This window comes from Colletotrichum abscissum, assembly GCF_030869225.1.
Source record: "Colletotrichum abscissum strain IMI 504890 chromosome Unknown Scaffold_22.1, whole genome shotgun sequence".
Taxonomy (NCBI): Eukaryota; Fungi; Ascomycota; class Sordariomycetes; order Glomerellales; family Glomerellaceae; genus Colletotrichum; species Colletotrichum abscissum.
In genome coordinates this window covers 577,876-602,949 of record NW_026850121.1, presented here as the reverse complement: position 1 = coordinate 602,949, position 25,074 = coordinate 577,876, and the positions used below count along the sequence as shown (strand labels likewise).

The 25,074-nt window shown below is 54.3% G+C and overlaps 9 protein-coding genes across 9 annotated transcripts; 3 read left to right on the top strand and 6 right to left on the bottom strand.

The window, feature by feature from the left end:
• Positions 1-978: 978 nt before the first annotated feature.
• On the top strand, positions 979-2,056 carry CABS01_09376 (uncharacterized protein; the record flags this gene model as incomplete). The annotated part of the gene is made up of 3 exons (XM_060542733.1): positions 979-1,028; positions 1,187-1,454; positions 1,751-2,056. The coding sequence occupies 3 exons, from the start codon at positions 979-981 to the stop codon at positions 2,054-2,056; spliced, it is 624 nt and encodes a 207-aa protein (XP_060400460.1).
• Positions 2,057-3,619: 1,563 nt separating this feature from the next.
• CABS01_09375 (uncharacterized protein) lies at positions 3,620-7,596 on the top strand (the record flags this gene model as incomplete). Its single annotated transcript, XM_060542732.1, has 2 exons — positions 3,620-3,823; positions 3,877-7,596. 2 exons carry the CDS (start codon positions 3,620-3,622, stop codon positions 7,594-7,596), a joined length of 3,924 nt encoding a protein of 1,307 aa, XP_060400459.1.
• A 443-nt stretch (positions 7,597-8,039) lies between these two features.
• Positions 8,040-9,902, bottom strand: CABS01_09374 (uncharacterized protein; the record flags this gene model as incomplete). Its single annotated transcript, XM_060542731.1, has 3 exons — positions 8,040-9,614; positions 9,728-9,776; positions 9,841-9,902. The coding sequence occupies 3 exons, from the start codon at positions 9,900-9,902 to the stop codon at positions 8,040-8,042; spliced, it is 1,686 nt and encodes a 561-aa protein (XP_060400458.1).
• A 608-nt stretch (positions 9,903-10,510) lies between these two features.
• On the top strand, positions 10,511-11,445 carry CABS01_09373 (ribosomal recycling factor; the record flags this gene model as incomplete). The annotated part of the gene is made up of 2 exons (XM_060542730.1): positions 10,511-10,578; positions 10,629-11,445. 2 exons carry the CDS (start codon positions 10,511-10,513, stop codon positions 11,443-11,445), a joined length of 885 nt encoding a protein of 294 aa, XP_060400457.1.
• A 336-nt stretch (positions 11,446-11,781) lies between these two features.
• On the bottom strand, positions 11,782-13,137 carry CABS01_09372 (uncharacterized protein; the record flags this gene model as incomplete). Its single annotated transcript, XM_060542729.1, has 1 exon — positions 11,782-13,137. One exon carries the CDS (start codon positions 13,135-13,137, stop codon positions 11,782-11,784), a length of 1,356 nt encoding a protein of 451 aa, XP_060400456.1.
• Positions 13,138-13,887: 750 nt separating this feature from the next.
• On the bottom strand, positions 13,888-18,530 carry CABS01_09371 (hsp90-like protein; the record flags this gene model as incomplete). Its single annotated transcript, XM_060542728.1, has 2 exons — positions 13,888-13,998; positions 14,052-18,530. 2 exons carry the CDS (start codon positions 18,528-18,530, stop codon positions 13,888-13,890), a joined length of 4,590 nt encoding a protein of 1,529 aa, XP_060400455.1.
• Positions 18,531-19,855: 1,325 nt separating this feature from the next.
• On the bottom strand, positions 19,856-20,507 carry CABS01_09370 (uncharacterized protein; the record flags this gene model as incomplete). Its single annotated transcript, XM_060542727.1, has 3 exons — positions 19,856-19,928; positions 19,992-20,171; positions 20,491-20,507. 3 exons carry the CDS (start codon positions 20,505-20,507, stop codon positions 19,856-19,858), a joined length of 270 nt encoding a protein of 89 aa, XP_060400454.1.
• Positions 20,508-20,696: 189 nt separating this feature from the next.
• On the bottom strand, positions 20,697-20,837 carry CABS01_09369 (uncharacterized protein; the record flags this gene model as incomplete). Its single annotated transcript, XM_060542726.1, has 1 exon — positions 20,697-20,837. The coding sequence occupies one exon, from the start codon at positions 20,835-20,837 to the stop codon at positions 20,697-20,699; it is 141 nt and encodes a 46-aa protein (XP_060400453.1).
• A 242-nt stretch (positions 20,838-21,079) lies between these two features.
• Positions 21,080-21,442, bottom strand: CABS01_09368 (uncharacterized protein; the record flags this gene model as incomplete). Its single annotated transcript, XM_060542725.1, has 1 exon — positions 21,080-21,442. One exon carries the CDS (start codon positions 21,440-21,442, stop codon positions 21,080-21,082), a length of 363 nt encoding a protein of 120 aa, XP_060400452.1.
• Positions 21,443-25,074: the final 3,632 nt, after the last annotated feature.

Here is a 25,074-nt window from a genome sequence, read left to right as displayed (position 1 = left end):
GCAGGTGCGGGGGGTAGGAACTGGTGATCCGGAGAGGCCTAGAACCTAAATAGATCAAGATAGAATGTAGGGTGCGAGCTGGTACGGGGCTTTGTGCATCGAGGAGTGGGCTTAGCCTTGCATGTCTATTTGGTCAGGACGTCTATTTTGTATTTTTTTGTCGAAAAGGGTGCCAAAGAATGGGATTCGAAGACGACTTCAGAGTGCGTCCGGCGAAGGCAACAGAACGAGGGAATAGAGAGGGAGAGAGAGAGAAGAAAGCGGAGGGCACCCAGATAAGGTCGACGGGGATGGTGGTGGTGGTGGTGGTGGTATGTTTCTCTGTGAAATGTTTCCAAGCGACGGGGTCTCGTATCAATTAATAAAAAGGGCCAGATGGGTTTGCGGCTGCGAATGAGTATCGGTACAGAGGCTGACTATGCCTGTCTGGTTCGCAGCGGTGCAAAAGGAAGCGAGGGTTCGGTAGCGGCAGCAGTACCTAGTAGTACACGGGGCCAGTTGTCGAGGGAGTGAGTGAGTGAGCTGAGTGCGTGGATGAATGAGACGGGCTTTTGAGTCGAGGGCCAAGATGGAAGGCCAGATCAAGTGAGTGCAGCGTTGGGTGAGATGGACAGTACGTAGTAGAGAGAGCCCGTGGCTGCGGTCCTTGTCTTGGCTGCTGTGAGACGCTTTGCGAGGGCTGGATTGGGTTCCGTCAGGTTGGCACGCGGGTCATAAAATGAGGTCGAGTCGAGGCGCGGCCTGGCCTGGCCAGCGATGCAGGGTCGCGAGGGAAGATCAGAAGCTGCGTCGGAACGGTGGGGGAGTGAAATGGGATGAGAGGGAATGGATGAGGAGACGACGAGAATGGGGGGGAAAAGATGAAAGGGAAAAAAAAGGTTGAGACGTGAAGGTGCGAGGCACACGAAAGTGCAGTGCAGGAAAGGAGAGAGAAAATAAGGTCAAGTCGTCACCATCCAAAAATTTGGCAGGGACAGAATGGCTACCTTGAGCTGGGATGCAGAAGGTGCAGAGCTGCGAGCCCGCACGTAAGATATTGAGCTCCGTAAAGTAAGGTAAGGTAAGGTACGGATACGGATGGGAAAAAAAGGGAAGCGGAAGCGGCAGCGGTAGGTAAGGTAGCGGAAGCAGCAGGTGCAAGAAGCAATGGAAGAAGCAGGGACCTGAGATGAGGTGGGAAAAAAAGGATGGGAAACTGCAAAATGGAAACGGAGCACATGGCAATTCTGGCTATGGACTTCTTCCCCCCTTCACCTCGCATCCCGTCCTTAACTGCACCGCTGATGGTCCGCTGCACCCCTCCACCGTCGCCGGCACAGCGCAGGCAAGTACTCCGTACCTACCTCAAGGAAGGCAGGTACTTCGTCATCGCACCCGACCCTGCCTTCCTTGCATTGGGTTGGGTCACTTGGCCATTCACATTGGGCGCCGGGCCTCTGTTCACTGAGACTGAGGTACTTCCCAGTTTCTCTCCGCCCAATGAGTTGCCTCCAACTTCCCCCTCTTCCCCTCCCCTCAGGCACATTACCTCACTCCATAGCCGTACTCCGTACCTACCTACTGAGTGTACACTTACTACGTAGTACCATAGACTCCCCCTCCCAATTCCAGACCTCTATCCTTTGAACCCCGCCGAAAACTCTCCCATGTCCCATCTGATACCTACCTACCTACTTAAGTACTAGGTAGGTATGTACGGGAGTATCTCATGGAAAGCCGCACCTCACCTTGCTCGCTAGCCAGACCTTAGTATGAAGCAGCACATGGCGGGCATGAAAAGAATGGCATCATCTACCTTACCTTGGCTCACCTTGCCTTACTGTATGCCTTGGGCACCGTAGGTCTTGCGCCCGGCATGCACGGCCCATGCCCAGTAGCCAGCTCCATCAAAAGTTGTTCCAAGGCTGATGCCCTGAGAACTCAGCACAACGATAATCCCCTCACTACTCCTAGCCCATCCCGACGGGTCGACCAGCTTGTCAACTGGGATAGCGCTGTCCGGAGCAAATGCCCCGACCTAGAGCCATTTGTGACCCCATCTTGCACTGCAATTTGAGCGGTCAAAGACTTGTCCCGACCACTCAGTGGGGCTGACTTGGAGTTGGACAGTACCTAACTAGGACTGGACGTCGTGGGCTCGTGGCTTGTTTGGTATCGAACCATAAAGTATCCGCTATCTGTCACGTCTTGCGCCTCACGCCTCGGGAGTGAACTGTGGCTGGCACTTGGCGGTTGTCTCTTGAGTACATAAAGCATCAGCCCAAGTCAAATGGTACCGGAAACACTATCCGTCGAGAACCTGTAAACTACAGCATGTCAGTACCTAGTCGTCATTCACCCTCCGTCCCGTTAACCAGACGAAAATCAGGACTGCTGAGGACCAAAGTCAGAGCGTCACGTCCGGAATGCTTGCCCAATACGCACAAACTTCTTCTAAACTCTTCTTCTGAAGACTTCTTGTTGAGCGGGCATGCTGCGCTTACTCCAACTTGCTGCTTGTTCGATCGCTCTAGGCCTTGACTCGAGTAATGTTCCCTGCAACCCACCAGAAAGGACTATGGATATGGCGTATTCGCATTGTAACATTACAAAACTCCATCAGATATTCGACGGAATCTGCTAAATTACCTTAGAGCTGAACCCTGCTTGATAGTACCTGTCCCTTTGATGTAGGATATCCAGTGATGTAATGGAGCAAAATGCCTCGGAAACATGCCGTTTCACAAGCAGTGGAAAGAGAAACTCTTCCAATATGCCTACCAAACATGTGTCGCCATATGGATAATGCGGGCATTCAAGGAAGGCTAGTGCGAACATCTTCTGACAAAGGAATAAGTCCAAGTTGTCTCGATGACGTTGTGCATGCACCGTCTCTACCTGGCACCTAAGTTAATAGGAGCTCTTCCAAAGTAGTCCGATCTTATTAAGTAGCGCCCCAGCCGAGGAAGTACCTAGTTCGAGCTGTCTGAAGGCTCTCAGAAACCCACCCCACTTCGAATTGCTCTCCCTATCTTACCGGGGCGCGCACACACAAGAGATGGAAATATTCAAAAGATGGGTTTCATCTCAACTCTGAACTTGCTGTATCTAGTGTTCTCGTAATACTCGGGGCGTTTCCAGGGACCCAAATCACTGTATCTATATCGAACCTCGCATATTACCTAACAGGGTACGTTACCTTGGGAGAGCGACGGTGCTGAGGATCAGTCAGCAACGATACTGCCGTCGGATAGAGCATTCTGTAGCGTGTATTGCTTGACTACCTTACCTCAAGTCACCAGCGGCTTACATAAACATGTATGCGAAGTCACGCTTTTTCGCACCTCCATCAACGCGTGCCTGGCCGCCGGGAAGGCGCGTCCTCCTTGGTGCACGTCCCCTACAACCTGCATCCCACTCAAGGCACCTATCCGCCTCTGTGTCGACCTCATTGGAGCCTGGACGGCGACGACGAGCCACCCTAGGAGCAACTTTCCAAACGAGAAGACAAAAAGACTCTCCTGCCTTTCTTGCGAGATTTTCCTATTGGGCCCAACTTTTCGTGTCAACGTCTTCTTGAGCCGCGCCTCATTGATCAGCCCAATCCCACCTCATCGCATGGCATTGGCCCCAAGTCACCATGTCTAAAATTGACAAGCTATCCATCCAGGGCATTCGCTCTTTTGGTGGCAGCAGGGAGACAATTTCCTTCTACACTCCCTTGACACTCATCGTCGGTTACAACGGCTCGGGTAAGACGACCATTATCGAGTGTCTCAAGTATGCGACCACCGGCGAGCAACCTCCGAACAGCAAAGGCGGTGCTTTCGTCCATGACCCCAAGGTTTGTGCCTCATTCTTCCGTCCAATTCACCTAGTGAGGCTAACATTTTGTAGCTCTGCGGAGAGAAGGAAGTCTTGGCCCAAGTCAAGCTTGCGTTCACATCAACTAGCAGCCACAAATGCGTTGCGACACGAAGCCTTCAGTTAACCGTCAAGAAAACCACTCGATCGCTCAAGACTCTCGAGGGATCACTAGTGTACAACAACCATGGCGAGCGTACCGTCATTTCATCCCGGGTCGCCCAGATGGATGAATTCATCCCGAGAGAATTGGGCGTTTCCAGAGCAATCCTCGACTACGTCATCTTCTGCCATCAAGACGAATCTCTCTGGCCCATGAGTGAGCCTTCGGCCCTGAAGAAGCAGTTCGACCAGATCTTCGAAGCGATGCGATACACCAAAGCCATTGACAACCTCAAGGTTCTCAGAAAGAAGCAGGGCGAAGAACTTGCCAAGCTCAAGATCTTTGAGGAACAAGACCGAATCAATAAGGAGAAGGGCGACCGTGCCGAGAAGCGATCTATGGCATTGCAGAACGATATCGAGAGCTCCAGGGACAAGTGCAATGCCCTCACAGAGGAGATGGAGGAGCTTCAGGAGCAGATCCGCGAGAAGCACGAGCAGGCCAACAGCTACTTGAGCATCGTCAATGACCTCAAGTTCAAGAGAGATCAGCTCAGCTACCGCGAAGGATCCATCGCGGATATCAAGATGACCCTTGAAGAGCTTTCCGAGACCGACGAATACCTGGAGAATGCACTTGCGCAATACGAAGAGCGCATGTCTCGGTACCAAGAAGAATCAGAGCAGAACAAGGCCCAATATTCGGAGCTGCAAACGGATCTTACACAGTCTCGTCGAGAACATTCAGCGAAGCTCGCCGAGCAGGGAAAACACCAATCTGACAAGGACAAGTATGAACGGCAACTTCAGTCCCGTATGCACTTGGTCCGAGATGCAGCAGAACTTCACGGCTTCCGCGGCTACGATGGTGATTTGAAGGACAGTCAGATCAAGGCGTTCAACGAGCGCATCCAGAAGCTACTAGCTGAGAAGAAGCGTGATCTCGAACGTCTACAAAAGGAGAACGCGCGTGAGCTAGACGAGGCGACCAAGGTCATTACGGAGCTGGAGGGCCGGAAGGCAACCACGACGCAAAACCGTGTGTTCGCCAAGCAACGAATGGGTGCCATTGAGAAGCGGACCAATGTCTTGCAAATGGACATTAATCGTCTGGACATTGACGAGGGCGCCAAGGCCGTTTTAGACAGCCAATTCGAGGATGTCGAAGGCAGGTTGAAGAAAGCTCAGGAGTCCTTGAGTAGTGCCGACTACGATACTCAGCTCAAGTCGGAAAACGAGAAGCTGTGGCAACTCGAGAGCGAGACGGAAAAACTTGGACGCGAATTAATTGAGTGCACCAGACTTGCCTCGGAGCGGGCACAGCTGGATTTGAGAAAGAAAGAGCTGGCAGATCGCAAGCGAAAACTGGAGACCCTAGCCACCACATGGAAGCCCAAGTTAGACACGCATATTGGCACCACTTGGCAGACCGACACTCTCGAGGCCCAGTTCCACGATGCCGTGAAGCGCCAGAACAAGGTTGTTTCTGAAGCTCGCCAGAAACGGGATACTGCGCGGGACAAGCAACAGAAGGTCGACTTCAGACTCAAGAGCGCCAAAGACATTGGTTCCAAAAAAACCGATGAAGCACAACGTTGTCGGACTGCGGTCGTTGGTGCTTTGCAGGCGGTTCGAGACGGTGCAACAATTGAGGATTACGAAGAAGAAGTCAAGATGCATGAGGAAGACGTGGAGACGTACACCACTGATATCAGCCTTCTTGATGCTTTGGCGGATTACTACCGCGGTTGTCAAAAGACCCTGCAAGACAAGAACAAATGCCGGCTGTGCGACCGCAACTTTGATGACAAATCCAACGTTTCCAAGTCTCGCTTCTCAGACAAGTTGATCAAGTTTCTTGATCCCAACAAGAAGGAAAAGGCAGAGGAAGATCTCGCCAACTCTAACGCCCTACTCGGCTCACTGCGGAAGGTGAAGACGCAGTACGAAACGTACCAGAGGCTGATGTCGGAGCTGCCTCCTCTCAAGGAAGAGGTTGCTTCTTTCGAAGCGGAATGTGAAACTCTGGGCCGGCAGCTCGAGGAGCATGACGCCGCTGTCAGCACCGAGGAAGGTAAACTGAACGACATAGAGTCTCTCAACAAGACTGTCATCAACATCACACAAGTTTTGAAGGACATTAAAGACTCCGAAGCGCAGGTTGACAGAATCATGTCTCAGCAATCATCTGGCAACGTCAGCAGGAGCGCTGATGAAATACATGACCTTCAGGCTTCATGCAACGAACAGATTCGAATGATAAAGGGTAAGATCTCAAAGACGACGACGGATTGGCAGCGGATGAGGGACCAGGTGAACTCTCTCGAGCTGGAGAAGAGCGAGCTCCGGAATAAGTTAAGCAAGGCCTTGAACCAGCTTGAACGTAAAAAGGACTTCCTGAACCAGATCCAGACTTTAAAGGAGGATCAGGCCCACCAACGAGACTTGATCAACACCGCCGACCAGGAGCTAGAATCTATCGAGCCGGAGATCGCCGAGGCCAGATCAGTCCGGGACGAAACCTTGCAACGCGGCCGTGGCAAGGAACAGTCTGTTGCCGAGGAGCGCGACAAGGTTGCCGACTCCGTTACTGAGTTCAAGATGGTTGAGAGTGATATTCAGGAGTACATTGACCGGGGCGGCCCTTCCAACCTGGCAGCAAACCAGCGTGCTATCGCTAGCCTCGAGAAGTCGATTGCTGGTCTGGAGAAGGAAATTTCGGACTTAACCGTGCGGACGAACAAGTTGAAGCAGGACATTGATAACGGTGATCGCAAGAAGCAAAATATCAGCAATAACCTGAAGTACCGCCAGAACCTGCAGCAGCTCGACATCCTCCGCCGAGACATTGCAGAACTGGAGTCTCGTGACGCTGACGAAGATTACAAGTCGCTGATTTCCGAAGCAAAGCACCTGGAGAACCGCCACAACCGACTGGTCGCCGACCGTGGCTCTATCATGGGGCAGATGAAGACAAAAGACGAGGAACTTGAGCGACTCCTGGAAGAGTGGCAACAAGAGTACAAGAACTCTTCCAGAAAGTATCGTGAGTCGCACATCAAGGTTGAGACAACCAAAGCTGCCATTGAGGACTTGGGCCGTTACATTTCGGCGCTGGACACGGCTATCATGCGGTACCACAGCCTCAAGATGGAGGAGATCAACCGCATCGCCGGCGAGTTGTGGCAGAGCACGTACCAGGGTACCGATATTGACACCATCCTCATCCGTTCCGACAACGAGAATGCGACGACGGGCCGCCGCTCGTACAACTATCGCGTCTGCATGGTCAAGCAAGACACCGAGATGGACATGCGCGGCCGTTGTTCAGCGGGTCAAAAGGTCCTCGCCAGCATCATCATCCGCCTCGCCCTCGCCGAGAGCTTCGGCGTCAACTGCGGCCTCATCGCCCTCGACGAGCCGACGACCAATCTCGACAAGGACAACATCAAGAGCCTCGCCGAGAGCCTGCACGCCATCATCAAGGCGCGCCAGGCGCAGAGCAACTTCCAGCTCATCGTCATCACGCACGACGAGGAGTTTTTGCGACACATGCGCTGCAGCGACTTCTGCGACAGCTTCTTCCGGGTTCGGCGGGACGACAAGCAGAACAGTGTCATTACGAAGGAGAGTATTACCAGGGTCTTGTGATGAGATTTGTCTGTTCATAAGGCGTTTATGTGGGAAAGGTATGGGAATTCGGAGCTGCTTCATCATGGGCCGTGGAATAGCGCATGGCGTTTGGGAGGTTTACGGCTGTCTACTACTTTGTTTTCTTCGCCCATGTAGTCAAAGAGCTCCACGAATACTACCTTGCCACTTGAGTTGGCAATGATATGGTTGAGACTATTATAGACCCCTCATGAGTTTTGTAATGTTACCTCTCGTATGCCTCGTCAAAACTTTATGCCTGACTTTGAAATCAATCGATATTAACGCGCCAGGTCGACCCAAACTCACGGCAATGCTTCAAATCTCAAATCACAAGGATGACAAACGACGATGTAGATATTTGGTGAAGACGGTTTCTTGGTATCATATAATCATCCGCAACACAACTCACTCATTGAGCGAAGGACCCTGTACGTTCCCTCCTAAGCGCCTCCTGCTTTGGCAGCCATCTCGGCGTCTTTCGCTTTTGCTGCCGCTGCCGCTGCCGCCTCTGCAGCAGTAGCCTCGTCCGTCGCATTATCCTTCTTGGCCTCAGTCTCCTCATCTTTGCCTTCTTCGGCCTTGGCCTCACCAGGCTCGGCCTCCTTCGCATCCTCCTCCTTGGTGTCGTCTTCCTTGGGCGAGGTAGGGGTTGTAGCATCCGTTGATTCGCCCGCAATGTCTCCCTCGTGCTCCTTGACCTTCTTGCTCGCAAGACCATCGAGCTCCTCGTCAGCGTCACGTTTAGGATGCGACGTGATACTCGTGTCGGATGCCGCGTCATCGACAACCGCATCCGCCCTCATCCCATCCTCCGCTGCGGCATCACCCTCCTTGACGTCCTCGGGAGGAGGCGTGGCGGCTTTCCTGCCCACCGCAGCCTCAACATCAATGCCCTGCATATCAAGACCGGGCCCACCGCCCACAAAGCTCGTCGTCTCGCTCTGCGGGCCGAGGTCGCCAACACCAATCTCCTCGGGGCCGCGAGCGTGCGGCGCCTCGTTCTCGTCTTCAGCAGCGGCAGCAGCACCGGCAGCGTCCTGCTGCTCATCATCCTGCTGCTGCTTCTCGGGGCTACTGGCTCTGCCGCCGTCCCCGCTTCGCAGGGCGGCGGCGTGTTGTGCTTCTTCTGCTTGTCGCACGAGTTGGTTGACTGGAACGACGCCCTGCTCCTGCTCTTGTCGCAGTAACTCACCTTGTGTTATCGCGCGGCTGCTGCTGGCGCCCATAGACGGTATGCCGTTGACACTGACGCTGACGGTCTCGATACTTCCGACGCCATTAGGGCCATCGATGGTCTCCGTTGACTCGGTACGAATCTCGGCCGGTCCACCGCCATTTGAAGAGGCTGGCGAGGATGAGCCGGGGCTTGGTCGGCGTGTGAGCCACGGGATCGGGGTTAGTAGAGCACCGCCAAGGGCTTCGTCTGTGCCGACGGTTGAGGCGACTGAGTTGGTCGAGTTGCTCCAGGCGACCGAAGCCGCTGGGTTGTTAACCTCCTGGCCGTTCGCGCTGCCATTGGAGAGCAGTGTCATGGTAGACATGTCGGGTATGGCTGGCGGAAGAGGGTAGGTGTTTGCGCCACTGGTCACATGCACGACGCGGTCGACGGCATGGAGGTACGATGCCAGGTGGCGGTAATGGCGGCGCGGCTCGAGGACGAGCTCGGCAAGACGCTGAATCGTGTGCGGCGGGTATTTTGGGAAGCTGGCCAAGACAGTGTTGATCTCGTTCAGCATGGCTTCAATCTGTGCAGGGAGCGATCTCGAGGCGGTGGACGGGGGTGCGTCGGCGACAGCTGCGTCGGCATCAGTAGCGCTTTCGATCGTGGCCTTGGACGGCGAGGCATCTTTAGGCTGGCTGTTCTCTTTGTCGGCATCCTGTGATGACGGCTGGCTGCTGGCGGGATCGATGGAGGACGAGGGGAGCGGCGAGAGTAGTCGTGGTTGTTGGCCTGACGCGTTAATGGGTTGAGGAGGGGTGGGTAGGTTCGGAATAGGGAATGCATTGTGGGCGATCTAGATATTCGCGATGCGAACTGGTGAGCGCGCCCTACCGAGGAGATTTCGTCTTTCATAGATATACGATGGTGGGATTTTCCGGTCGAAGCCAGACTTGGGGGCGGACGTACCTTATCTAGCCTCGAGATGATTCCTTGCGACAGGGCGGGCCATAGACCACTGATGCGCCATGCAATTAGCAGCTAAACAGGAGATGGAAAGGGAAGACAACAAGTTCACTTACTAGTCCATTTCGCCGCCTGTCGCAACCGTCCGCAAGAGATCTTCGTCAACCTCGATCTCCATTTTGGCGGGTATGGGGTGTTTGGATGAAGTAAGTGGTGGTTGAAAGGTTGAGCCTCCCACTGACGTCGCCTGCTTGTGAAAAAGCGCGACTCTAGCTACCTACCTCAGAGAACTTTGGGGGGTCTTGGGGTAGGTGTATTCGTAGGTACAATGCGTCTAAACGGGTTGGCAGCTTCCCGCTCCAAGCTCCAAAGTTACCGGCAGTACATGCAAAGTTAATGCAAAAAATGGTTGAGCTTCAAGTGCACCTCACTGCATCCTCGTCCATGTCTTGCTTTTGGCCTACAAGAGTAAAAGTGACAACGAAACATGTTTCTGCACCTTAGAATCATTCCCAGGAATCTCAAAATGCAAAAGTTGAAGTTATTGATCGATGCAGGGATCGAACCTGCGATCCTCTGCGTGTAAAGCAGATGCCTTAAACCGCTGGGCCAATCGACCGGATGCTTCTGGTTGAAGGTTTACCCCGACTCTGTGGACAAGATGCCTCAGAAGTGGAGCCGAGTCCGCCATGGGAGCTCCGTACGTCACATCCAGCGCTTCAAAATTGCGAGAGCTTCCGACTGCCAGTCAGTAACACAACACACATAACAACCCACAAAGACACCATGCGAGGACTCAGAGCTCCCAATGCGCTCCTCAGAGGCGCCAATGGCATCCTACCAGCTTCTCAAAGGTGATCTCCCTTACCAGCTCGACCACGCGACTTCAATTGACCCGAATCAGCAGCGCAATCCAGGCACCGCTCGCAGCTCGCCTGATGGTATCCTCAACTCTCCGCCCGCAGAACAACACCGCCGCCGCGACGATTCGTCCCTTCTCCCACTCAACAACCCTCCAAAAGAAGAAGAAGAACGAGCCCAAATACCCAACAGCCGACTCCCCCGCCGTCGTCTCCCGCACCTCCCACACCGCAGACGAAGCCGACACAGACGACCTCCCGGGCTCAAAGCACCCGAAACCAGACCCGACCGACCCCCTCAACTTCGCCGACGTCGCCTCCCGCTTCGCCTCCCTCTCCTCCCACCACACCGAGATCCTCAAAAAACTCCAATCCGGCGACCGCTTCTCGCCCGACGCCATCGGCGCCCTCGCCATCCAGCCCGACCGCAAGGACCCGACGACCTACCCCCTCCGCGAGCTCGCCGAGATCGTGCCCCGCCCCGGGGGGCGCACCGTCAGCCTCCTGCTGCACGACAAGGACTACGTCAAGCCCGTCATGGCCGCCGTCCAGGCCTCCCCCGACTTCAACCAGCAGCCGCAGCGCGACCCGGACAACGAGCTCGAGCTCGTGCTCAAGGTCGAGGCGACGAACAAGGAGGTCGTCGTGCGGCGGGCAAAGGACGCCGCCCAGGCGTGGCGGGACAAGATGCGCGTCGCGACGGAGAAGAGGAAGAAGCTGCACGCAAAGTGGGAGAAGGAGAAGAGCATCGTGCCGGATCTCAAGAGGCGGGCGGACAAGGAGCTGCAAAAGGTGCAGGATAAGGAGATGAAGGTTGTCGATGTTGCTGAGCAGCAGGCTGTCAGGAAGTTGCAAGCTTAAGTTCTGGGAACAGATGGAACACTTTCCCAAGTTATTGAGCTCAAAAGTCTTCGACGGGTCACATTACAATAGGAGATGTTGCTTTCCCCAAGTATAACGAGGTAGTTGCAACCATGAAAAGTCTCGGGAGCAAAGATTCAATCCGTAGTGTACAGTAGAAGAGACTTTCGGATCTAGTTGTACAATATGTATTTTTCTTTTGCCTGTACCAAACCTCCCCATCTCTATAATCATACAACAAATCGCCCATCTGCATTTTCGTCTCCGCTCTTCTTCCCGTACTTGTTACCATCCTTGTTGATATTACAATCTCTTGAAAGACCCAGGCTTTCCAAATCAAGCCCTCGCAGCCTTGCCCCCCTTGGCGGCACCGGCAGCACCCTTCTTAGCAACAAGAGCCGCAATCTTGTCGTCAAACTTCTTCATATCCCCCGCCACGTACGTCTCGTTGTGCAGATGCGACTCTTTAGCCATGTTGACCGGATCCCGGCTGCCGCCCGGCACGAACTTGGGACCGACGTGCTGGCCCTTGACGGCCCGCTGGAGGATATACTCCCTCACGGCCTTGCTCGCGCCCTCCTCGAGCTTCAGGTCCCGCACGGCGTGGACGTGGACATCGTCGTCGACGACGCCCGCAATAGCGTCAGGCTTCTCCTCCGCCGCCGCCTTCTCGCCCGTCCTCTCCTCGCGCGCCTCGACAAACGCCTTCTTCTCCGCGCCGTCGACGAAGAAGTACACGCCCCGGTCCCGGGTATTAGCCAGCGTCTCGGCCGTGTGCCGCACGTCGCCCCACCGCTCGGGCGTGTAATCCGCCGCGCCGGCAACCTCCCGCAGCGAGCTCAGCACCGTCGCCGCCTGCACGACGGGCTGCGCCGCCGACGAGAGGGGCATGGCGGGCCTGAAGCCTAGCAGGTCGCCGACGCTGAGACTAGGCGTAAACTGCTCGGGCGCGCCGTTGCGTTTCGAAATGTACGCGCGCTCCTCGGCCGTCTCGGGACGCCAGAACATCTCGATTTGGGACTTCCAACCCTCGGGGCCATGCCCAGTAGGCTTGGGGCGGTTCTCGCCGTCTTCTTCGCCCTTGCGTCCGCCCCGGCCTCCGCCGCGACCTCCACGGCCTCCGCGACCACCGCGGCCGGTACCGCCTCGACCGGCACCACGACCCCTGAAGCCGCCGCCTCCGCGTCCTCTGAAACCACCACCTCCCTCGCCTCCTCCACGGCCGGCGAACCCTCCACGGCCAGCGAAATCTCCACGTCCTCCACGAGCGCCGAAGCCCGCGCCGGGACCACCACGACCACGTCCGAATCCGACAGGCGCCTTGACGAATTTGACCGCACCGCCAGCTCCAGAAGGTCCATCGAGACCACCAAGCCTAGGCTTCTCATCAAGGCCCCGAGGCTGAGCAGCACCGCCGGAAGAAGCAGCAGCATTATTCACCGGCCCGCCACGCAGAAGCTGTCCAATCTCGCTGGCCGCGGCGCGGGAGCGCTCTCGTCCGGTAAGTTGAGGCCTGTTGTAGGCTCGCGAGGAGGAAGATTTGTCGCCATTGTCGTTTCTGTTCGAGTTCGATGAAGAAGATTCGTCCGCCAGGCGCAATTGCGTCGTAGAAAAGGTTCGGATGCAGGTCTTGATTGCGACCACGTCAGGTTTAATGCGGCTGCTCGCCGATCGCAGCGCCGATTGATGCATTTTCGGGGGAGACGCGAATTGTGTCGGGCTTCGCGATCAATGTCTGTTGAAAGTGGTGAGCTTCGTCCCTGACCTCGAGGTTGATCTTGCCAGGAGCTCGCTCTCGCAGAAAAGTCTTCGTTACGTAAGCATTTTGGGCATGGTCCGTGCTTGAATTGGTAGAGCAAGGGTCAATCACGGGCAAGTCGATGACCGTACCTGAGGTGAGTTCACGACGAACTTAAGAGAACTGCATACTAAAACTTCGCACACGCGTGGAGAATGGTTTTTTAACCATGGTAATATGGGTATCTTTGCATTACAATACTCCGAGTGAGGAATATCAAAAAAGATACGCTGAAGATATTCGTCAGTAGGATCTGTTGCCCACTTAGATTCCATATGCCCCGTGACTCGTCCTCGCATCATGTGCGTTCCCGCCTCAATACTCCAAGTCTCGTGCTTCCAAATGCCTTGCTCCTCTCAAATGCAAGTCTTATGCACAATGAAACAAACCAATACCTTCTCCCAAGTCTTTTTGGTCAGTTGCCCCTCCTTGAACGCCCCCGGCCTATTCTCTAGTACTACCGCACCTCTCTGGTGCAATAGCGAGTCTTGGCGGAAAAAGGAGAAAAATGAAAAATGCAAGGACCCAATTCGAAAAATGAAAACAGTGATCCAACTCCAGCGGCCTCTTGCCGTCGCTTCGGACAGGACCGCATGCGGTTCAAAGGCTTTATGCGAACGCAGCCTCTATGGGCGTGTTCCTACTCAAGCCAGGGGCATGGCCTCGGTAGTAGGTGGTGCATTGTACATCGTAACCAATTCCTTCACCTTGGGCAGCAAGTCCGGTATTCTAAAAGGCTTCGAAATCACGTCGTCCTGTGTCATCATGTTAGTGAAGTTCGATATGTGCAGTTTGGAGGTCCACTCACGATACCGGCGGCTTTCGCGCTCTGGATCTGCTCTGGCCGCGCGTATGCCGTGACAGCAATGATTGGTATGTGCCTAGTCAAAGTGCCTTCCCTCTCCAATTCACGGATACGTTTCGTACACGTGATTCCATCCATGACCGGCATCTCCAGGTCCATAAGAATGACGCTGAGATCAAAGCCCTCAGCCTCGTTGCCAGCCCAGAAACGGGACTTCTTGAGCTGTTCGAGGGCCTCGCCTCCGTGGTTAGCGACGTATGTAGTGTTGCCGCAGCTTGTGAGTTGCTTCCGCAGAACCCTCTGATTAACAATGTTGTCCTCCACAATCAAAACATCGTACAGCGGCGTCGCAGGGGCCACCGGCTTCTTGATAGAAGCCCTTCTAGGCAGGGTTGTGAGCGGAGGCGTCGATGGTGCGGAAGTTGGCTCGCTTTTGACTGGTTGCGCCAAGTTGAGCGCCGAGAGAGACGGCGACTCCAGACTAGGTGATTCCGTCTTGCGACACTTGACGTAGAATGCGAAAGTGCTGCCGATTCCCTTCTCGGAGACAACACCAATCTGGCCGCCCTGTAATTCGGCAAGCATGCGAGAGATGAAGAGACCGAGTCCCGAGCCACCATACTGCACGTGGGTGCGCGGCGATGCCTGGGAGAACCGCTGGAAGAGTAGCTTTTTCTCATCTTCGCGGAGACCAGGGCCTGTGTCTTGGACTGAGAAATGGAGGTTGATTTCCTCTCCTGTTCCCCAATCCTTCTCCTGGGTCAAAGCCCGAACGTCCTCCTTCTCTTTACGGGTCGGGAAAAATGACACTCCTTTTTGGGTAACCTCGGTGATATTCTTGGATGCGCTCATCTTCATGGTAATTTCGCGTTTCTCACGGCCTTGGGTGAATTTGATGGCGTTGGTCATGAGGTTAATCAGAACCTGCCTCAGCCTAGATGGATCCAACTTGACCCAGTCGACAGCGTGAGTGCTGTAGGCTTTGTCTACCGAGAAGTCTAGCTTGATCTCATGTGTGTTTAACTCCGACTCGAACATCTTGATGACGTGTTTGACAATCGTGACCGGATGCGAGTCGACGGGTGTCACAAGCAGAAGTTGCGAGTCGAGCTTCGAAAGGGTAAGCACATCATCGACAATACGTTTCTGATGGCTGGCGCATAGGTTGATGGTGCTGGCGGCTTCGGTGCAGCTTTCCAACAGGGTGTCGAGTTGTGTCGGATCCTGCGGTTGAGCGCGGTACTCTGTGATACTGTTGACGATTTCATCAGCACACTGGAGGACCGCACTCAATGGATTCCGCATTTCGTGACTCGTGATGTCGATGAAGTTCTCTTGTTGGCGTTTGAGCTCGACTGCCTCTTCTCTGCGTTGCTTCTGGAAATCCTCGGCCCATTTTTGAGGCGAAATATCGGTGATGCAACCAAAGATACTCTTCAGGTCGCCCTCTTGAGTCTGCTCTGGGAAAGCACTCATGAGGACCCAGGTATCGATGGTGTTCATCCCGTTCTGGCGGCTGCATTTGAACCTAAACTCAATGGTGATGGCTTCCTTGTCTTCAATGAGCTTCCTCCAAGCAAGTTCGACGCCCGATCGATCTTCATCCCTCACACTTTGCATCCATGTGTTGACACTGTCTTCTGTTCTGGGATGCCTGGAAATTTGCCACCACATATCGTTGGCAAAGTTGATGAGGCCCTTGTCGTTAGCAATGAACATGCCGACCGGTGCGAATTCTGCCATTCGCGAGAACTTGTACTCGCTCTCGACTGCCTCTTGTGTTCTCAAATAGAGTTCCATTTGCAATTCTTGACGATCCATCGCGGCCAAGCGAGCAGCCCTCTGTCCTCTTCTGATCTCCTCTTCGAAAAGTACGACCGATGCCATGGACGTCGCAAGTTGTCTCGACAAGAGATGGATAAAAAGCTGATAGTCTTCGTCATAGGGTCGACGGGGGTTGGTGCCCAAGACGATGAAGCCAACGACCGACTCACCGGCTGTGGTAGGGTGGACAGGCAAGATAACGATAGTCCTACTTGGGTCACCGAAGCCTCGCCACTCCAAGCCTTCAAGTAACTTTGCTGGCAGGTTGCCAGCTTCCGACGAGAGAATGATGGGTGCACCTTGCATCGTCATAGACTGGCGCATATAGGGAGCGAAGCCATCGTCTGATGACTTTAGGTCGAGCTGGGGTAGCCCAGCTGGGTGTCCCTCTGGAACGCCCAAGCTGCCCTCGAGGTGTAATAATGGTGGGTGTGCTATGCTTCCAGAGTGCATAGAAGATACTTCACTCTCGCTATTGTCTTCCTTCACGGAGTAAATGAGGGCAAACGGTACGTCCAAGTCGTTGAACTCCAATCCATCCTTGACCCGCGGCCAGAAGCTTCTGACGTCCTTGGCAGCAGCTGTCTTCTCGCCCACCTCTCGCAAAGTCAACATCCGGCGTTCGTTGACCTTGCGGCGGGTATTTTCGAAAGCCGGATTGTAGAGTCCGACCACCTGGCCATCAGAACCCAGTAATGGGATGATTGACCATGAAAAAAACGTCTCCTCGAGGAATCCGTGTCGAAGGATGAATAGCTGGTTGTCGTTCTTCATGATTGACTGCCCATTTGTCCAAGCATTATTGAACAAAGGCTCGATATCCGACCAGATCTCTTTCCATGCGTCCTGATACCGCATGCCCATGAGTTGAGGGTGCTTTTGTCCGGCAAGCTCAATGTAGGCCTCATTGTAGATGGCGACATTGTCCCGTCCCCAGTACATGGCCGCAGGGTGGGGACTACCCATAACCATGTTGGCCATGGCCCTCAATTCTGAACTCCAGTGCTCCAACGGACCCAATGATGTGGAGGCCCAATCGGTGTTGCGACAGAATAGGATATGTTCACTCAAATCCGGGGTTGTTTGAATGCGGGTCCAGTCAAACGATGGCCTCATCATCGCTGCTTGGAAGACCTGTTGGGTGAACTCGTCAGTGTGGTACTTCTCACCACTGTCTATCATCACACAATCGTCAACGACAATTGGTGTGTCGTCCAGCTCATGCGGCTCCCCTTCCATATCACCAAAGTAATCGGGTTCGTCATCCATGGGTACAATTGATGGCTGATTTGGTGTCGGCCCTCTACTCCGCTGTTCCAGCACCGCTGATTCATCAGCTAACGGAGGCGAGTCTGCTGGTACTGATACGGCGCTAGCGTTGCCGCTCACGAAGCGAAATCGTTTGCGCAAGGTTGAGCATGTCCATGTGATGCCACCATAGCTGTGAGAAGGAAGGCAGACGTCAAGGGATTCATGGTTCAAGACGAAGCTCGTGGCCCACGTTTTGAAGTTGATATAGTCGGGGTTCTTCATGACATCGTCACCCTCCACAGAAAGCAATTCCAAGACACCCACGGAAGCCCTGAGCGCCGCATTGGCGTATAGCAAATGCAGTCCCGTTTTTTGCGCGTTGACGGGATTTGCGAGATCGATGATGAAGGTTGGACGCTCATCCTGTTCCAAAAGTTCGATCACGCCAACTCCTCTCAAAATTTGCAGTCCTTGAGGAAGATGCTGGCTATTTGGGCTCTTTGAAGAGGTTAGGGTGGCGTCTGCAGAAGATAGACTACTGCTCCCCGGCGTACTCCCAGATCTTGCTGATGTTTGTGCATGAACGGTTCCGCGGGGTAGGCGAACAGTGTGAACGCGGTCTTGGTCCTCCCTCAGACGAGCTAGCAGGACGGCTGCAGCGTCGGAGGGAGGGAGAGCAGCTGGTCGAGGCGGCATCTGTCGTTTGTTGTTTGAGGAGAAGAACAGAGGGGAGACGACCCCTTGGTTGTGCCTAGCCAGAATGACTGACGCAGTTGGTTGTTTTGGCAGCTTAATGTGCCCTGGTGGCCCCAGTCGAGTTCGCGCCTTCTTCAGAGGTGACGGGTTTGGTCGTTCGTGTGCGTTTTCGTCGTCGGACAGGCGCTTCCCGTTGGACGTTGAAGGTCTCGACAGATGGGTAGATTCTGTAAACGACCTGATAGTCGGAGAGGTCGGGTCCGACCTGGGGGTCAGGAGCGTCTTAGACGCGGCGTCGAATGAGGGATCGCAAGTAGTGTCGCTATACGTCAAACCATACCGACTAATGTCGGGAGTTGTCCATGACCCTCCGGGGCTCAATGTCGTCGAGGTGGGCGAGGCGGGATGGTAACGTGGGTTACTTGACTGCGGCTGTGAACCCGATCGCTTGTGGTTGACGTTCGTGTTGGAAGAAGAAGAAGATACGGCGGCTGTAGAAGCCTCGGGTTTCGCGGCGGCGGTGGTGGAAACGGTAGCGAACGGGTCAGCCGTCGTCGGTCTGGCCGTCGTCGTCCTCGTCGTCGGGTTCGTTGCCGTGGTCGGAGTTGTGGTGATGTTTCCGGGGGCGTGGTAGGGTCGGTGTGTCGAGGGCAAAGGGGGAGCGAGGAGTCGTATCGTGGATTGGGGGAAGCGATCGTCACCCTGCGGCATGAATGCGCGGGGGGAGGGAGTGAAGATGAGGTGCGGCCGAGAGAGTCGGTCCGTTCAAGAAATTTTCGTCTCGGGCCTCCTTCTCTATGGATGTCTTCCCCTGCCGAAACTAAAATGATTCCTTTTTAGCGACGGCGGAGACGGGAGTGAAGCAAGTGCAGAAGTAAAGGCGCACGGCAAGCACAGACACAGTGGACGATGACACGGGGGGAAGCGGGAGCAGCAGTTTGCAGGACACGGGTGAGCGAGCGAGTGAGGGTAACCTAAGCCCAGGTGCCGCGGGAAGGGAAAGGCTTAGGCGGGCAACGCTACCTTAGTCAGGTAAGGTAGGTAGGTATCCGTAGGTAAGTGAAATTCGGGTATTCCCATAGAAGAGAGGAGGAGGGGGGCAGTGAGCTAGCGGTAAGAACAATAGAAGAAAAGAAAACACCGACAGGGAGATGCCAGGCCAGACGGGCGCTGTGTGCTTTGCTACCCTAGCTGACCTTGCAACCGGGGTACAGGTGGTTGGCGAGCGAGTCGGGTATTGGGGGATCGAGATAGAGCGAGGGTTTGACGGGCCCGGGCCATGAACAGGAAGGGGAAAGGCCTGCAGCAAAAAGAGTCTGGAAGGGACGGACGCCTGGATTGGGATTCGGGGAAGGGGAGTGACTGGGAACATGCGGGCTTGATCGGGGCGCGCCTGAACAGGGTAGGCAAGGTGAGTTAGGGTAAGGTGGGATTGAGCCTCGAGCCTTGAGGTGCAAGTACGACGGATACAGCCAGCGACTGGGGGTGATGGGTGATGGGGATTTTGGGGGTTGGAGACGAAGGTTCCATAGGTAAGGTAGGGACTGACTGTACGGAGTCCTGTCAACTGGATAGGTAGGCAAGGTTTGGCCCGACACGGTCGATACAAGATAAAAGCAAAGTAGGCAGATGGCAGCAGGGCTATACGAATAAAGGAGACAATAATGACTTGTCGGACTTGGACGGCGACAATGGGACTGCCACTATCGCAGCCACAGAGACGAGACGGCCGGAGTAGGTAGTAGCCCAAAGTTGTGGGATGGTCAACCGGAAAACACTCCGAAAGCGTGTCATCGTCAATCTGGCAGTCCGAACTTTGGGAGGGTGCCACCACTACGGCAGCCGCCGTTGAGTGTCATAAGGCATAAGGGACGGCAGAAGCAAACGATCAAGTGCCGTGACTAGAAGGGAGTAGAAGGAAAGAGATGAATTACCAGGATGAGGTCGAATGCGATCCAGGGTGTACCTGCAATCTACACCACACACGAGGTGCGGTGTATGAGATGATGGCACGGGCGAATGTGATGGTTCTGAAGCTACTGGAACTTAAGCACAACGAAGGGGACCTGCTGCTGCTGCTGCTGCTGCTGCTGCTGCTGCAAGGCGTGGCTACGAAGGTGCCTTCAAACGTGCTTCGTGCAGTTCTGGTCAGATTGCGGCAAGCCGCAAGACGAGAAAGCAAGGTCAAGCCCGTAGAGGTCGGAGCGGTAAAGGTAGGCAGGCGGCCCGTTGAAGACGACTTGAGGTGTGAGTGAGGCGTAAGGCGAGCGAGCGGCTGACGATGCGATGGCTCCGAGGTGTGCTCTGCTGGTCTGGTCTGGTGGCCTGCTGCTAGGTGCTGACTGGACTGCTCTGCGATGCTGCGTTAAGGTGATTGATTGTGTTTCCGATGGTTGGAGCGGTGGATAGGTAAGAAGATGTACGTGGAGATCGAGGACGTAGGATGGAATCGAGAGATGGTACAGAAAGGCGGAATGGGAATCTCGATGTCGAAAGAGGAGTCAGTGCGAGGGCACGCCGTGTATTGGTTAATGTTTGGGGAAACGTCTGTCCTTCTTCTCTCGTGCTTTGGTCCGGTTTAGGACCTTTGGGACTTGGACCGGATTGGAATGGTCCCGCGAAAAAAAAGCTGAGATATGGCGCCGGGGGGTGGACTACTAGTAACTATTACTGTAGGTGGGCGGGCATGATTATGCGAATGGATCTAACGTGTGAGGTGGGAGAGTCTAGAAGTCCAACAAACTGCAGAGGACCTTGCAGAAGGACGAATGTATGTACGTCGGCTCCTTTCTTGGCAGCTGGCAGTGACAGAAATGGGGATGATGTGCAACTGGGGGTCTGGTCTGGTCAGGCTGTGAGTGGCCGTCAGGTAACAAACTAAGGTAATTCGAAGGCCGAGGCGGTATGGCAGATTGGGGGCTCGGGGTCTGTGGAAGGGACCAGAAAAAGAAAAGAGAGAAAAAAAGACGTGGGAGTTTGGGACTGGGAAAGCGAATTGGACAAGAATTGGAAATGCATGACGAGAGGTGACCATGAGGTGGAATTATCAAACAAATGGGAACCGTACCCTTGATACCTGGTGCATACTTCGAGCCTTCCTTCCAACGGGGCTATCCCGCTGCGGAACTCCTTCCTTCCCGTTCATTCTTCCCAACTCGAGGTCGTCCTCTCCCGTCCTTCCTTCCCTTTGCTATCTCTCTTGATAGGTAGGCACGGTAGGTAGGTAGGTACGATCGGCATCGCGTATTTCCGTACCTTAGCTACATTACTACCACAAGCCACCAGAATTGATGTATCCGATAATGCCATTTGCTTCGTCTCACTACTTTACCTTTCCACTCACTTCCTTCCATCGCTCTTGACACTGGCAAATACATATATGCACACACACGCATACTCCATGTCCATCTATGCATCTCATCTTGTCTTCTTTCCTGAGTAAGTGAGTAAGGTAGCCCAGTCGTCAACAGCACTGACGGAAGCATCAGTTGACGTGAAGAATGAAGGCTCCTCGATCCCAATGGACTAGCGGGCCGTCCAGCGATGACAAGACACAAGTTGTGTGCCGGTGTATATACGAGCTCGCCCGTTGCGCTCACACAGGTAGCCCTCTCTCTGCACATGTGAGGAACAACCTAAAATGGGTGTGAGGAATCAAAAAGAAAGGGCGGATGGGATGAAGGCTCTGGCGGAGACTAGGACTGGGGGCGGAGCTGTCGGCTGGTATCCGCACTCCATAGGTAGCCCGTGGACCGCACTGCAGGCACGCCGCACAGCTGGGGCCTGGGGGTGGTGGTGGTGGCATTGTGGATGGACTGGACGGCAGCGTGGTATTTTGGACCCGGTCTAGAATCTCTGGACTTCTTGGGTTCTGCGCCTTGGCCAAGACATTGCTCCCAACCTTGGCTTTGCTGCTTCCAGACATGGACACTCCCAGTTCCACACCAGGCATCAGACGACCTAGCCAACTTCATCTGCTTTACCTCATGCCAATCGCCAACCCAGCCGTAACTCGGTGACCTTTTCTAACCATTGGAACTTCACAACTAGGTATCACCGGCAGTGTCCGATTATCTTCCAAGACAGGTACAAGTCAAATCGTGAGTAATCTGCTGTCTTCGTGTCTCCACGGCCCTAATAAAGCCTACGCAGTTAGGTAAGGTTTCGTTGTCCACCAAAAGGCCCAAGCTTGGCCCACCTCAGTTGGTCATTCCGCGTATGGAGAATTGGAGATTTACAACACCTTTACAGATACACAAGATGTTAATATCTTGTGCAGATATCTAATGGCTCGGCATACACAGTAAACATGTTGCCAATGCAACTTGGAGACAACTTGCGCCGGCCAAATGATCTTCTTCATCTCTCCACAAGGCCGGGCAACGGCTCGCGTATCTCGCTCTTTTCACCCACTCCACCTCATAGGAATGCATCCTAGCAGACAGGCGCAGCTTCTTTTGAGTCATCTGGAAACGAAACAGGAAGCGATGACAAGAAAGAAACCGACACGGCGCACATTTCAAGAGCAAACAGACCCAAAGATCCGTCCGCTTCTGTCCTCGCGGCTTCTCGCTTCGCCCCGTAGTTCTGCGGGCTGCCTGCATATCCCGCGCAACTGCCATGCTATGCCGTTATTCCCTGTCATTACCCATCCATTACTGGATGACGAGAAAGAATGAAAGCTGAAGACGGCGACTAGCGCTTGTATCAAGATAGCTTCTCAAGCGGCAAGCCAGGTACCCGCCGAACTTTCCGTGACGCCCGGCACTTGGCAGAGGGCATACGTCAGTCCGAGTCAATCTGGTGCATGCCCAAGATAAACCGTGTGTGTGCTCAAGGTAGGATGTCTCTCGCATTCAATCAAAGAAGAGGGTTTTGAACATTCCACAAGCCTAGCCGAAAGGTTGCGCCGTCGTCAGCAACGGCGTAGATGCAGCAAAGCGAACCCGACGGATGGCTTCGAAATGTCTGGATGGGAAAGAGCCAACAACGAGCCAAGCATTGGGATTGGATCAATGGATCAATGGATCCGAGAGGGAGCTCCACTCCACACGTCCCAGGGCAGGGCAGGGTTCCGCTTAGTACTTGGGTACCTGACCATGTAATGGATCCGTACCAGAAGGGAAAGAGCCCTGGTCATCCGCTCTCCCCTGTCGGTCTCGAACTGGCGCGGTCCAGACCGTGGTCGCCCCCACTCCGAGCTCGCCGATCGATGATCGTCACCTGCCATTCTCATTGGCCCCAATCCGGAAGGAAGCTCCTGTCAGTTCTGTCAGTCTCTTGTCAGGAAGCAGTCACAGCTCACTCACGAGTGTCAACTTCCACGTCGTTGGCTTGCAGACGTAGATGCAGAAGCAGGCTCCTCCAGTCGTTAAGTCTTCATTTCCTGTTTGAATGCTGCGGCTCCGTGACCCCCAGCCTGACCGCCGCAACATCCCAAAAGTGTGAATCTCACATTTTGACATGTCAACATCCAACTACGGATGCCTACCTTCGAATAGGTACCAACCTATTGCCCGCAGATCAACGTTCAGCAGCTTTGCGACATGGGTCTTTCAATCTGTCTCAGTTGCTGTTCGCATCCGGGCGTTACTTTCGAATTTTGATATCCCTACCCCAGAGACGAGGCACCACCTGGCAAAAGAACAAGCAAAAGAACACAGCCTGGAATACTCCGTACTGTATCAATCTATGCGCCAACTGCCTTCGACCAAGACACCTTCCTCGTCCTCAAGCGATTCGGGAGAAAAAGGACGAGATAGTAGCGCCTCTATCCGTATTCTCCTCATGCAGATACCTCGCGCCTGGTGCATCTCCTGCGTCCATAGCAGTGACGCCGCTGTCACCCCAAAGCAGTCATCATACGATGACGCCGGCCTACTGTTGTCTGTTCCGGGCTCCGTGCGGAAGACTAGGCTGGCTGGGCTATACATTCAGCAACTGTCCCGGCACTTGGCTTCGCATTCCGTCATCGCGAAATACTTTCTCGAACCAGACAAGCAGAGATGTGGCTTACATACTCGCGACTGAACCACTGAACCCATAGTGTTGATCGCCTTGCAGGGTGGTTCAAGGGCTTTGCTATCTCCTTGGCGCCAAGAAGATCAAAAACCGTGAGGCCGTGGACCGTGATACTGTCGCACATTGTTCCCCGTACGAGGCAACGTTGGATTTCAGACTCTCCAAGTCTCACCTCGGATCCGGGCACCGCCCCGAGTCGCGACTGTCGGTGAAGGGATACAAGACTACATTCCCAGCCAGGGAGAATGCACTACCTATGCTTTCGAACCTGCGCGGGACCCCTTCCCGTTCAATAGCTCTCGCGACCTTGTCTCGGTCAAGATGTATGGTGACAGAGGGTGTCTTTCCTCCATCCATCTCATACGCCTTATTCCCGACCTGTATCCCTGCCACGTAAAATGTTACTGCTCTCGGTCGGCCCTCCCATTGGATGTTCCGCCAGGAAGGAATGCTTATAAACCCTCCGGACGATTTATCCCGTTATACGGTCCGCGATACTCGCTCAATGACCAACCAATCGCTCACATCCCTAAGTCACTCGCAAAACTACTGGACAGCGAGGTTCATGTCTAGTCTTTGGATTTGCGTTGTTCAAAAATAGTCGAACATCGGACTTATCGTTGTCTCCCGATCCTCAACAACGCATGCCACGAATCCAGCGGAACTTTGTGCAACCTCAGCAGGCCAGTCATTTTCGACACCGTATTTGATAGTCGCGGGTTGCAAATACCTGATCATTTGTATCATCGAACGGTTTGGTTCCGTTGGTCATGACGCAAGGAGAAATGGTCTCCCGGTCTCAATTACCTTTCAATGCCAGTCGGAGTTGCGGGGATCACAATTCCGATGTGAAATATGCAGCATTCCTCGCATCAAGAGAAGGAGATGTGCTCTGGTCCATCGCGAGGAACATTGTCTCGTTTCAAACCTCTCTCTGTACGCATGGGATTCTCATTTCCGATCCAGCGACAAGGCGCCATCGGCTCCGGCCGAGTTTAGTTTCACGGATAATCCGATCATCTACCTATCAGTGACGCAGCTATTCGTTGATGGACACAATACTTGTCTTTCAGCGGTCCGACTTTGTTGCCAGGCAGCCAGATATACGGATCGCCGCAGTTCACGTTGCAAAGACCTGGCATTTGTGGCTGTTGGCGAGCATAGTTGAGCGGGTCGCATGGTTCGTCCGACTGATCTGCGTGCACGCTTGTCAAGTCTAGTTTGACAGCTCAAA